The sequence below is a fragment of the Pteropus vampyrus genome, unplaced genomic scaffold, assembly GCF_000151845.1.
Source record: "Pteropus vampyrus isolate Shadow unplaced genomic scaffold, Pvam_2.0 Scaffold79, whole genome shotgun sequence".
Taxonomy (NCBI): domain Eukaryota; kingdom Metazoa; phylum Chordata; class Mammalia; order Chiroptera; family Pteropodidae; genus Pteropus; species Pteropus vampyrus.
This window is the reverse complement of record NW_011888860.1, coordinates 303,974-318,102: the sequence shown is the minus strand read 5'-3', so window position 1 is coordinate 318,102 and position 14,129 is coordinate 303,974. Positions and strand designations below refer to the sequence as shown.

The following is a 14,129-nucleotide window of genomic DNA, read 5'->3' as shown; positions in this document are numbered from 1 at the left end:
AAGCCAAGGGATTATTTAAAACGAGTCTTTCCACATAGTTCATGTATTAAAAAGTTGGCCAGATATTGTAATCATGTATAGCCTCAGGCCTATTTATTTCTCAAAGAAAATATCAAAAATTACTTGCAAAGTCTCTCTTGGAAAGAGCCACTGTTGGAGTGGATGCAGTGGGGGCAAGGAGAGAAGCAAAATTGTAGTATTTGGCCAGCCAAATAGCAAATTGATTTCTCATTCCTTTTGCATTTATTTGAATTGACCGATTGTTATCTCTGCAGTATCTTTAAAACATTGCTATTATCAACAAGAATCTCATGTATGAAATTTGGCTTAAGTGGACATGGGAAACAATCACAATTGCTTGAATTCAGGGTATTGTTTCCTACTAAGGCTTTTTTGAACCAAAGAGCTTTTCTTTTGATTTTAAAGAGTCTAAAATTTCTGGAGATGGTAGACAGTGACTAGTTACTGTGTGTAATGGGTTATTTTAAGTGTTGATTAAAGAAAACAGTTGGTATAAATAGGTTTACATTCAAGGTTTCTTCCTCCAGTGGTTAGAATACACTAAACAGATCTTAAGAATAGAGTTTAAGAGTCAGACTCTTCAAGTTCAGATTTAAGAATTTACTTAATCCCAGCTTCAAAAAGTGCAATGTAAAAAACAGTTTTAACTCGTTCAGACCATCAACTTTCTGAATTGCATCCAGAGAGTCACATTTGCTAGGTACAGATACTACAGCTGCATTTACATGTGAGGGCATCTATGCATATGGTGTCAGAACAGTGAAGCTTCTTAGGAGAGAGCAAGTCTTATGGAATAAAATGGCTTCTTGTCTAATGATAAAACCACAACTTTTTAGAATGTTTAATTTTTCTAAGTATGCTAGGTCTGATTTTGTTACCTTATAAGAATCAAGTGAGGAAAAAAATGTCGATTTGTCTAAGAAAGATGCCGTACTGTGAGGTTGAGTGACTACTCTATCTTCACAGGCATTTGGGTCTAGTTCTCCTTAATATTATCTTTCCACGAGATGAGTTGTGGAGTGGAAGTGAACATGTTACTTTTTAAAAAATCAGATCTGATAAAAGACCTCAAAATTAGATGCTTTATAAATGCTTGACAATTTTTATTTCTATTGAGTCAAACTAAGAGATTGATGATATGCTTAAGAGTCTGTGCTGTAACTGCCTATAGGCAAGCACTACTTAACCCTGTTATGTTTTTTTCTTTCTGTTTGAGAACCACTGACCTAAAGGGGAAAAGCACCTTGTTTGAAGTCACAGACTGTATCACTGACTATCCAGTGTTAAGAAGAGATTTAAATGTTTGCTATGGAGTCTGTTTTTCAAAAACAATTTCTTTTATATAAGTAGTTATAAGTATTTATAAAAGATAGTTAGAGAGTAATGACAGGAAGCAGCTCCTAGGTGAAGCCTTTATCTGTAGATCCAAGAACTGAATTCACTGATGTCAACAGTCAACACCCAAGGGAAAATTCATTTGAACCACGTAGTAGAGAGAGACATTGATTGTCATCACCTTGGCTACCACAAATATCAAATTGTCTTCTTTCTATGATATAGGTATATCCTCTGTAAGTTACTGGTATATGGAACTGGAGTGAATTTTTAAACTTTCTGTCGTGCAGACAAAAATGGGGCCAGTTCAGCCAAGAACTCTCTTGTGGCCTTTCTTTAATGGTATGTGTTGTAAGTTCTTTGCTTTCCAAAATTTTCTTCTCTTTCGCTTATGAAAAATGATAATTGATAAAAGAACCAAGGTGGAGAAGAAGCAACAACCAAAGAATATCAATGGTTTCTTCTGCACAAGAACTAAGCACGCAGTACACTCTGTGTTCCTTTGAGTCTGACTGCATCCAAGACTATTCATAGATGGGAAGCCACTGTTGCTGATCAGTTTGTTGTAAAACTTAGTTGAAGATTTAGCTTTGAAATCGGATGTGTAGAATCCAAATCTGGGTTTAGATTTTTCTTCAGTGAGTTTGAATGCATAATAGCCTTTGATTTTGACTTTATCAACCAGGTATGCTGAAAAATATCAAATGAACATTATTAATCACAAATGGACTAAAATGAATAAGAATTGTTTTCACTCATGCCCACAAAAGTGATTTTCATTAAAGGTCTTTTTTTGGCATTTTATAATGATATAAAGAAAGAGTGTGTGTAATTTAGGTTGAAATTTGAAGTAAAACTTTGATCTATAAATGATTGATAAAAAACATTTGGAGTGAGGAAGAGGGGAGGCAGGAAGCAAATTTAAGAATTGGAGCCATGACGGTAAAAGGACTATCGTTTTGTTCATAGGGTCACATGCAGAAAAATGTGCCCTTGGTATGGCCCAATAACCATACTTGGTTTCCCCAAATCACTCTCCTGGACCACGTCACACTTTTTCCATGTCCTCAAACGACCTCCTCTCCCATCCTTGCTTTAAAGTGATGACCTTCCTACTTCACTGGAAATCCAAAATACACAGATTTCTTCAATCTCCAGTCACATCTACCCACCTACTGGTATCTGTACTCATTCTGCCTTCTCTCTTACTTGCTATGGATGACCTGTCCATTCTCGACCTTCATTTACACCGTCACTTACAGTTTTTCTCTTGTCTCCTTAAGGACATTGCTCCATCTGTTCTCCCCACTCTTCTCTCCTGTTAATTTGCCCTCTCTAGTGGGTCATTTCCATATAAACATGCTGTAACTTGGTATCTTACAAAGCAAAAACAACTACCTCCCTTGATTGAACATCTCCCTCTAGTTATCTTTTATAGCACTGGCTCCTGTTCAGTCTTTTTAGCTGATTTCTCATCTCTGACTTCTGAATATTGAATTGTCCTAGGGCTCAGCCCCCTTCACTATGCTTGCTCCATGATTTCATCAAGCCCTGTTTTAAAAATACCGTCTATTTGCTCTTGAGTCCCCAGTTTGTATCTCAGCCCTAGGCTTCTCTGAACTTGAGATTCTTGTATCTGTTAGCCTACTTGACATCTCTAACTGGAGGTCTAAATAGACATCTCAAACAACCTGTACAACAACTCCAAAAACTTGTGCCTGTCAGTCTCCCCCAACATGGTAAATGGCCACTTCTTTTAGTAACTCAAACCAAAATGTTGAAATCATCTTTCACTCTTCTCTCACCTTATATCCAATCCTGTTGACAACCTTCAATATCCAGAATTCAGCCACTTTTCACCATCTCTACTCTTGGAGGTTCTGCACAATGTTTATTGGTTAACAGTAACACCATCCTCGTCTATGCCCCAGGGGGAAAAGTGCACCTTTCTTTCTTAAAAATTTTACCCAGCATTATAGATGAAATAGGTTATCGTATGCTCTTATTTTGGATCCCCCAACTTTTGGCTTCCAAATGCAGTAACAGTCCTAGTATTGTTTGAGGCAAGTGAAGGTATGCTTCCACAGTTTGCACCGAATTAGGTCTAAAACTGGGAATGAGAGTGAAGAGTCAGACCTTTGAGGTCCAAGGCTTAAGCCCTCAGGGCTGTTTCTCCTATGCCTAAGCCTCAGAACTGTTTCTCGGTTTCTGTACACTGGTTAAAAGGCACCTCCACCCCACCCCAGGAGCAAGGGTCTGCATTGAACCAATTGCAAATGTTTGCTCAAGTTCTCCGCCTTTCCCACCTCCCCACCCCTGGCCAAGACCCCTGCCTCGCTGCGCACTGTACCCTCTGTGTTGACTGTAGCCAGTGAGCAGTTAATGTTATTCCTTCCTTCCTTTACACAGGATGTCTGTATTAGGACATCTGGGTCAGCAGGTTTCCAGGGCTGTTCCCTGCAGTCCTTTGGGGGGCCATCCTCAAGTTTTGGTGTCCACAACACCCCTAAGACTCAGATTGCTAAGTTCTCATAAGGGAACCACAAAACAGGTATTTCAGGGGACAGGTAGCTATGAAGGTGGCGAAGGTGGCAGAGGTGGCAAGGAGGCCGTAGAGGCCCTGGCCAGTGCGTCACCCCTTCAGTGCTGGGATGGTTGCACCATGATGTCACTGGGCTTATTCGTTATAAAAACTGGTTGTGGCTTGTACTACAACCTCTTCCGTAGCACGCATCCTATAAGTTGAGATTGAGCTGGTGTTGGCAATGGCAGCTGCACAGCCAGCAAGCAGTGACCACGCTCCTACCCAGCTCTGTCCCACAGCTCCTACCTGCCTTTGCCCCTCCGCCCTCGCTCCGGCTTTGTTCTGCTTCAATGCTGACTATGACTCGTACTCCTGCTACAGCAGCGTCTCCCCGGCGAAGCGACAATCTCTCCCACTACCACTCAGCCACCCACTCCTCCAGCTTGGGTTCTCCCGTCAGTGCGCAGGTAAGGCTGGCTTTGTGCTGGTTTTGTGCCGCCAGGGAGCCGGGGGCTCGGGGTCACCAGGGAGGAGGCACCTGATGGGACGCTTAGGATGGCTCGTCTATCCTAAGGGTACCTCTTTCGCCAGGGAAGGAGGCTGTCCCCATCAGAACAGCCCTATGTCGGGAGCCTGGTGTTTTGAACTCCCTTGTTCAGAGCCACACTTGTTCAGTGTCTGTTCCAGCCCCCCACTCCTCCTTCCTCACTCCTCTCCACCCTGCTCATTCTGAGCTGCCCTCAATCCTGTGCTCTCTGGTCTCTCTGACATTAGCTGGGGCGAACGTGTCCCAAGCCAGAGACTCCACTCTTAATAAAGTGATCCAATCCACCATTATTTCTTACTTAGACTAGCTCAACTTCCCATATTTCTGTTTTGCTCCATTAGAGTTGACAAGAAAAAAAAATTGAGACGTACTAAATTAAATTACAGCCCAACAATGGGAAGAAGAGACAAGGAATTAATCAGTTAACAGAGCCCAAAACAAACAAACAAAAACTTCCAGGGAGCTATTTCAACTCATCTAAAAGCCCATCACCAGACTCTAACACATTCTGCTTATGTATGAACTTTCCAGACTGTTGCCCACACCAATCCAGAAGCAACAAATACTTCCTCATGGACTATGTACCTACCTCAGAACTGTCTCCACTTAATCTCCCCACCCCTCTTTATCTACGGCCAATATAAATTCTTTCAAAACAACGTCTTTCTTCCCTCAAACCCGTTGAATAAAAATTCCAGTGGACATGTTTGTCTTTCCATTTAGCCATGCTACTGATGGGTCAGGCTGCATGCCCCAGGACCTAGTTCTTTTTTTCTGGCTAGCATGTGGCTCAATAAACATTTTCAGAAAAGCTTTCAGCCTCAAAAGTTTTTGTTTATCACAGTGTATTCACAAAAAGAGCAGCCAGAGTGATTGTTTTAAAGCATTAAGTTAGATCATGTCACCCTTTGATTTGAAACTTTCCAGAACCTTTCTATCTCACCCAGAGTAAGAGCCACAGTTCTTAAAATGGCCTACCAAGCGCTACCTGATCTGCCTCTTCTTTTAGTTCCTTGGCCTCATCTCCTTACTTCACTCCTTCCTAATTCTTTTCTAACCACTCTGACCTCCTTCCTGATCCTCAAACAGGCCAGGCATGCTCCCATGTGAGGGTTTTTGCACTTGCTATTCACTCACCTGGAACACTTCAGATAACTGCACTGGTTTGCTGCCTCACTTCTCCAGATCTTCGAAGACTTCCCTAACCACTCCTTTTAGAATTGTAACCACTCTCCTATCCCCAACCCTGGGCACCCTCTTCCCTACTCTGTTTTTTCTCCATAAACCTTTTCACCTCTGACACTGTATCTTATCTGTTTGTTGACTTATCCCACAAAAATATAAGCTCCATAAGGACAGTAATCATTATTTTTTTCAGTGGTGATACAGAGCCGAGGACAGTTTTTGCCCATATTCGAAGTTCAATAAACATTTGTCAAGTGAATAAATTTCTAGGGACTTTTTGCTGTTTCAACAAGACAATCATGAACATTTAAAAATAAGATTAAAAAATGATAATAGTCAATGCTGGGAAGAGTATGTGAGATAAGTACTCTCAAACACTGCTGTTTATAACATTTGACTAAATTCCATATTGGGCAATCTATCCTAAAGAGATAATCAGCAATGAAGACAAAGATACCTATTTTTTAGTAGTTGAAAAAAGAAAAACTATTAAATGTTAGAGGAATGGTTAAGTACATGGAAATGTGTCCGTGTGATAAGATATTAAGTAATCATTAAAATAATGTCATCAAGGAACTTTCAACAACATGGAACACATTTATGATATGATATTAAGAAAATGTTGACCACAAGACTATTATAGCATAAGCTCAATTGTAGTAAAAATGTCTAGCAAGCACAAGTCTAGGTGCTTGTTTGAGGGAGTGAGATTTTGGGTGATTTTTTTTTTATTTAAAAAAATACTTGCCAAATTTTCCACAATGAGCTAACACTGTCATTAATTAGCCTATTTCCCTCATTCTTTTGTTCATATTAGTTGGGAATGTCATACTTCACTGTATTTGAAATGGCCCCTGAACTCACCTTTCAAGGCTTCTTGAATATATTTCTCTAAGTAGTACTTTCGGAGTTCATCATTTTCCAGAGACTGGTCGTCGATGCCATTGGCTGTGATGTAAACATCCACATTTCCATAGTTCCTCTGGATCCAGCTCAGCACCTTCCGCTCTCCCCAGGGCAGAACCGCCAGGCGGGTGGGGGAACTCAGGCAGGTGATGTCCTGCAGAAACTGAACATCCCTGTCCGCATCGTAGCGGCTGCCATTCTGGCGCGCATGCATCACAAACCTGGTGGTGAAGTGGTTCAGGGCGTAGAAGTCGGCAGCGCCCTTGACCAGCCTCTTCTCCTCCTCGGTGAAGTGAGGCAGCGTGGAGCTCGACAGCCCGTGCCTATTCTTGAAGGCGATGTACTCTCTCATGGCCAATGGGTAGTCTCCGGTCTTGAAGAGGGGTTCTGCGAACCAGGCAATTTCAAACTGGAGAAAGCGCTCGGCCGCCTGCCAGTGTGAGTCAGCATAGGGGTTGGCAGGTTCCGCCCAGTCTGAGTGCAGAGACAGTGACACGGCCCCGTGCTGCGCTGGCCTATACTGCTGGTCATAGAGATGCCAGGCCAGGGCGTGGGCCATTAACAGGTTGTGTGCTGCCCTGTACGTGTCATTACTAGTGCGGTTGTAGATGTCACTCAGTCGATTGGGCTCATTGATGGTGATCCAGAGCTTCACCAGGTCCCCCAGCTCTTGGAAGCACAGCCCGGCATAGTCTTGGAAGGACTTGGCCATAGATGGGTTCAGCCATCCCCCACTCTGTAGTAGCGGCATGGGGAGGCCTAGGTGGGCGTGAGTTGGGTAGTACAACGTGACCATTGTGGAGATGTTGAATTTCTGTCCCTCACTGACCACACACCTGTAGTACCTCAGAGCTTGTCGGTTAACTATGGACAGGTTGCCAGTGGGAAGGATTGAGGGCCAGTCCAGAGCAAACCGGTAGTGGGTAACTTTCATCCTTGCCAACATCTCAAGTTGTCTTTTGATGCTGACAAAATCCGAGCATTGACCTGGCCGTGTTTTCAGCCTTACTCCTTCCACTGGGTGCAACAGTCTGTTGCCTGTCACATTCCACACATACAGATGAGGATCAATGAACTGTGGGGAGGAAGCCACCAATTCCGGCTGTGAAAAACAAGCATATTCAGGTAAAGCACAACCCGATGGACAGACTCTTAGCATATATCATCTGAGAGGGGGAAGGGCCTGATCATATTTTGCCTCTCACTGACAATAGAGGAAATAAATGATGCAGGAAATAAATGATGCGTATGTCCTTCATAATGACCTGTGTGTTCTAGCTGTTCTGGTGATGACAGAGAAAAGGACTGATTGATTATCCTCCCCTCCGGTCCCAGAAATTTTCCAGGGAAACCAGAAAATGAAAGAAACACACCCAGGGCTTGGCTTTTCAAATAAGCGGCTTTACAGGAAAACACTGAGAAGCTGTTTTCCAGTTTACGTGCCTTAAAAATAGGTCATATCATGGGGTCTCATGTGATTCTATTCAAATGCATCAGGTATGGGCTTGGTAGCCTCAGCTGAGGGGAGTCATGAAAGACGGACTTCAAACACTGCCATAAATTGAAGGCAAAGTTAAAATTCCAGCTGTAGAGGATTTCACTGAGATCAGCACTTGGGGTTAGAGAAGGCTGATTGACCCCAGCCACAGTTCCTAAAAGAAGCCAGTGAAATGGGATAGGGAATGAATTTGCTGAATGCAACTCTCTAACACTTTCTATTTGAAAAGTCCAAGTGCTATCACATGTACATCATTATGTTCTTCTCCATCCATGTGTCTATGAGGACATAGCATTTAATCATCTAACAGGAGAATACTGAACGCCCTCTTTATGTAAGGTACTTGGCTTATGAGCAAAAAGGACAGAAAAGTACCCCTCAGAAACTCCCAAGCTGACTCTTGGATCTAATGATGTCTCATCCCCTGCCTCTCCACCAATGAGTCAGCCCTGGACTCCTGTTATAGTTCTGCCCCTTTAAAACAGGCTTGGCAACTCTACATAGTGACGAGCAATCGCACCCACCTAACAGGTGTGCTGTGAGGAGTCAATGACTGGCAAAGTGCTCTGTCAACTCTAAAGTACTTTACAAACATAAGGTAGACATGATTTGGATTTAATTTTTCCCTGGTTGCAATAATTGCCTGCTGGGCCCATGTGTTTAAATTAGAAGAGTTTAAGAAAAACATTTCTAAATTCAAGGTTAATAAGAGAAAGTAAAAGTTTTAAAAATGCTTTAAGTACTTGTTTTAAAATATTTTTTCTTCCCCTGGCCGAAGTTAAGTGCACCTAGAAAAATGATAATTAACCTTTGGTAAATATTTTCCCTCTAATTTTCTCATGTGTCATCTTTCATAGTCTAATTACAAAGCCATATCAGTGCTTGCTTGCCATCTGTCAACCAGTTATCTAGAACATTAAACTGAGAGAACACTGATCAGGTGATCTTGAAGTTAAATCTGTATATAATTATTTGAGTAAAATCTTCCTAGCCTGTATGGCCAGTTTCAGTGTCTTGAAACATCAGAGGATCACGGTACTAGAGTGTTTACAAAAGCCAATCTGCCATAAGGTAAGGCAGGATCAAATGAAAATCTGTCTGTCTTTTAAAAAGCTCCAGAAAGCATTAGTCTTAGCAAGTGGGTATAATCTGCTAAGAGATCTAGTTAAAAATGATGCACCCTAATCTCAACCCTAGCTCCCAGAGCTTGGTTCTAAAATTCTATTCTACACTAAGAGGATCCTGGGCTCCTTGGAGAAATGGCTTTTTCTGTCTGGGACAAGAAAAGAATGAGGTGATGCTGGCACATCTTGTGCCAGAAAAATTAGGAGGTGCTTGAAAACTGAAAGGGAAATATAAAAAAGACACAGGAACAGCTTGAAGAAGTTCCATTGGCCAAATTTGAGATAATTTGAGCATCAAAAGTTCTAATGAAGTAATGAAAACAGTGAGGTATAACACATTGAACTTATAAGAAACCACCTTAGCGGGGTGTTCACATTGTAAGGTATAAAAATGTCAAATCACTATATGGTACACCTGAAACTAATATAACCATTATAATATTGTATACCAACTACACTTAAATAACAAAAAATGAAACCACTTAGTAAGCGTAGAAGAAATATTTTAATTAGAAATTCGCCATTTTGCAATCTACAAAGTAATAATTCAGGCAAGATTCATGAATCAATGTTAAGAATTGGGTGAAATGTTGGCGAACAGGATATTTATATGATCCTAAAGTATCACCATCAGATTACTTCATTACAAATAGAAAAGGTAACTTAAAATTAAGAGATCTGGCAAATGCCACCTTAACCAAGAAATCTAGTGACTACTACTTTAACATCTTCAGTATTGAAATAAACTGATATGTGCCTTCTGATGTGATGTATTGGGAAATATATATCATCATTTATGTAATATTATTTCCAGAAATAGTTGACTGAATCTGATTAAGAAACAATCAGAAAAATCTATGAAGTATTCTATAAGCAACTGTTCTGGACTCTTCAAAAATGTCAGTACCACGAAGTTGGGAAATTGTTCTGAATTAAAGGGGGCTAAAGATACATGAAAGCCCATGTGTGATTCTTGTGATCAAATTAAAAAAAATTTATATATAAAGGAAATTTTTGGAACATTTATGAAAGTTTGAATACAAGTTTTATGTTAGATGATATTAAATCAATACTAAATTTCATGGGTTTGACATTATAATGAGATAAGAGAATGTCCTTATTCTTAGGAGACACACTGAAATATTTTGGGGTGAAGTGTAATGATGTCTGCAACCTTTCAATGGATCATAAAAGAGAGACAGATTAAGCAAATGTGGCAATATGTTAACAACTGGTCACAACTTGGTGAGGGGAATATGGGTGGTTGTTTATTGTACTGGTTTGAAATTTATCAAAATGTTGGAGGAGAAAAGAATGCTAAGAGGCTGGGGGAATATAAGATGTATGGGTAGGCACAGTAATATTTTTAAAGTGTTATTTTCATTTTGTCAGTCTTCCTATAGAGGACATCTAGGTAGTGCATACACAGCATCTATTCATACATCCTTTGGCTGATTTTTCAAAAAAGCATCTTAATTTTTCTTGGCAAACCATCCATCCTCACTCTTGGTCAAAGTTCAAGGAAAGCTGACTCCTTGCTGTGCTGTAAGTATGAGCATGAAACTCAGGCCTGGTCAATTACAGAATTACTTTCCCTTGATCCAAGTGATCAGCTCTTGCACCTAAGAGTAGGAGTAGGGTCCTCAGAATGGGGCAGACATTCACATCATCAGTCAATGGGGAACAGATGTGGGTCTTTAGATGAAGCAGGAACTTGCAGGCTGGGGCACATACATGCAGGGACTCTTGTCTCTCTTGGGATCTCTATTTGCTGGGCCTGGAATTTTGGAAAATATAAACCCACTTGAAGTGGTAGGGAAAAGATGGCCGCCCGCCTATGCCACGTGGAGAAGGAGTTAGGAACCGGTAAGTAGGTGGCTCCATAGGGGACACAAACAAAAGGTGAGTCACTATGTTTATATTACTCTCTGTATCTTTTCCCCTTTTATCACCTGTGAGACTTTACTAAAATCTTGTTTAAATATTGTGCAGAGGTTGAGATTCATAACCTCTGAACTTTGCTCACTCATGGTTTGAGCCCTTTTGTCTGGTCCCATCCTTTGTACATTTTGTTGTCTTTCCACAAGCTTCTCAAATACAGGAATAGTGTAGTACTATGAGGTCTTATAGCAAAGTGGTTAGGAAAAGACAGATATATAACCTCCCTAAACATCAGTTTCCTAGCCTGTAAAATGAGGGGTTTAAGATAAGGTAGAGAGAATGTGCATACACATAGGAGTTAAATGTTTGGCACAAAATAAGGGCTTAAAAATAGTTATTATTTTGGAAAGAGCACTTCTGGGGGCTTGAGGGTTGCCTGTTACAGTTCTGCCACTATTAGTATTACCTTGGGCAAGTCATTTAGGTCTCAATTATTAATTGACGCATCATACTTTCCTCATCTGTGAAATGAGTTTTGGAATAGGGCGTCCCTAAGATCTCATCTGGCTCTAAAAGTTTACCTTATTCATTCACTATGCATTGATCACCTGTCATGTGCCTGACACTGCTCTTGTAAGGGATATGGCAGGCAGCAAAGCCTCTAACATCTCCACCTTTGTGCTGAGAAAGTTTGCATTCTAGTGCGGAAGACAAGTGATAAATAAGAAAAATGTGCAAAGTGGTTACCAGGGGCTGAGAGGTGGAGGAAATGGCGAGATATTGGTCAAAGGGTATAAACTTCCTAGGCATCTAATGTACAGCAAGGTGACTATAGTTAATAATACCGTATTATATACTTGAAAGTTGCTAAGAGAGTAGATCTTAAGAATTATCACCACAAAAAAGAAATGGGAATTATGTGATGGTATGGAATGGTAGCCTATGGTGGTAATCATTTTGTGATATATAATGTATGAAATCAACCCATTGTATGCGTTACACTTACACAATGTTGTATGTCAATTATATCTCAATAAATATAACCTGGAGAAAAAGAAATGTTTAAAGGATGTAGTATGTTAGATAGTGATGAATGCTATATAGACAAATAAAGCAGGAAAGTGAAATGAGAGGTTATAATGATGGGGTTATAATTTTTTGGAGTGGAGAGAAGCCTTTTTGATAATGTGACATTTGTAAATATCTGAAGAAGGTGAGGAATGAGTCATGTGGGGAGCCCCCCCCCCCCGGGATATAGAGACCTCATAAGGATATCAAATAAAAGGAACCATTTAAATAAAAGGCCACTAGGCCACTAATGATTTGATTTTGGCAATACAAAAATCTACATTTTTTTCCTTGTAATTTCAACACTAGTAATAAGTGCCTCTTACAAAAATGACTGTAATTGCCTCTAGTCTATGTTCCTTGACAGCAACCTCTTCACCTCCATCACCAAGTTCCCCATCATGAGTTCTGGCACGTGAAAGGCTCTCAGTAAATATTCTTCTCTTCCTCTTCCTTCCTCTTACCCCAACTTCCCTTCATAACCGCCAAGTAATCATGGTATTTGATATTGTCTGACAGCTATCTCTTAGCTGCATTGAGTGAATGAAATAAAATATTGCGTACTATTTGCCCCACTTTATAGTTAATTCATAAGTAGCCACTTACCTTAAGGACAGACTCAGTGACACCCCAGGAGAAATCGCAGGGAAACTGACCCTGCACATCTGGTGTGGACTCTTTTAAAGTAAAACCATTTTCTTGTATGATCTGTTTATAGTAATGTGCTGAAGACTTGGGCTTTCTTTCTTTTTGCTTACTATTAAAGTCCACATAAAATAATCCTCGGCGAGTGGTATAAGCATCCTGCCATTCAAAGCCATCCAGGAGAGACCAGACAGTGTAACCAAACACTCGTATTTCATCAAACCTTATTGCTGCACAGAGGGGAAAAAAGCAGAGATGTTTGGAGGCCTAAACATGTTGGTTCATGTTTATGACTTCACTAACAACATGCCAGGGACAGCATATTGTGAAACCATCTTTTTCACTGATTTGTAGGCCCATTACATCAAATAGAAAATTTATGTTTATACTTAAAAAGTGGCAGTTATTTTCATCCAGAATGGTCCTCCCCTAACAAGTGAATGACACAGTTAAAGGATCAAACTGAAAATATCCCTGAGATTTAGTATTTAAATATATGTCAGAGGGCATGGTAATTTCCAGAACTCTTTGAGACCAGTGTCTATGATCATGACTAAGGGTTTCTCATTTCAAGCATGGGTTGGTTCCCGCTTGTGGACAAACTATCTTCTATGAAACTATCCTTCAGGGACTGAAAAATCAGCTTTGAGAATGAACACAAATGCATATAAATGTAAGGAAGAGAAAGAAGCGTAGTGATGTAAGAGAACAAGAACTCACTGAGCTGAGGGGCAGAAGGTGGGAGAATGCTACTGGGCAAGCTTCTTGACTTTGGTTTCCTCATTTGTAAACAGAAAAAATTGGAAAAGATGATCTCTAAGGACCTTTCTGGCTTTAAAACTCTGATTCAATAACTTTTAAGAATTGGGTAAAAATGAAATAAGAAAATTGACAGCAGCAATAAAAGCAACAAATACCCAAGTCAATCACAAACCATTTTTCTTTTCTAAAAGCTTCATTTCTCTCATAGAAATGCCTCGCTTATGCAATTTTGGGATTTTATCACTGACATTCTTTTCCTAAAAGATAGAAAATCCATGCCAAGAGATTTCTGTGAGATAAATACGTTTTAACAGGTCTTGGTTTTAGTCCCTTTGGTTTTATAGGATGCTGAGGAGAGGTGGAATGGTAACACCTGAGAAATCACATCTTTTCTGCCTGAGTGAATGAAATTTAGCACAGGTCTCCTGCTCTGGAGGCCCCCATGTGCCCTGTGGCTGGGCGTGGCTCTGTTCTATGCCACTCCTTCCTGAAGGTTAGGCAGCAGGGTCTTGCCCTCCTTGAGTGCCCTCCCTGAACACTCTCTCCTGCAGAACCCGAGATTTTTCTCCAGGTTGTGACTTTTAAGGAAAGCTACAGTTTTAGAAAGATCCACCAAGAATTTCTTTGTATTTG

At 40.6% G+C, this 14,129-nt stretch overlaps 1 protein-coding gene across 2 annotated transcripts in view; it reads right to left on the bottom strand.

Moving 5' to 3' along the window:
* Positions 1-1,419: 1,419 nt before the first annotated feature.
* KLB (klotho beta) overlaps positions 1,420-14,129 on the bottom strand; it is a 31,363-nt gene continuing 18,653 nt past the window's right edge. The window contains exons 3-5 of one of the 2 annotated variants that reach the window (XM_011362735.2): positions 12,696-12,964; positions 6,477-7,620; positions 1,420-2,046 (exon numbers count right to left, since the gene is read on the bottom strand). In XM_011362735.2, the coding sequence (XP_011361037.1) occupies positions 1,664-2,046; positions 6,477-7,620; positions 12,696-12,964 (1,796 nt within the window). In that variant the 3' untranslated portion in view covers positions 1,420-1,663. The remainder of the gene's footprint in view (positions 2,047-6,476; positions 7,621-12,695; positions 12,965-14,129) is intronic. The other variant, XM_011362736.2, reaches the window with a different exon arrangement.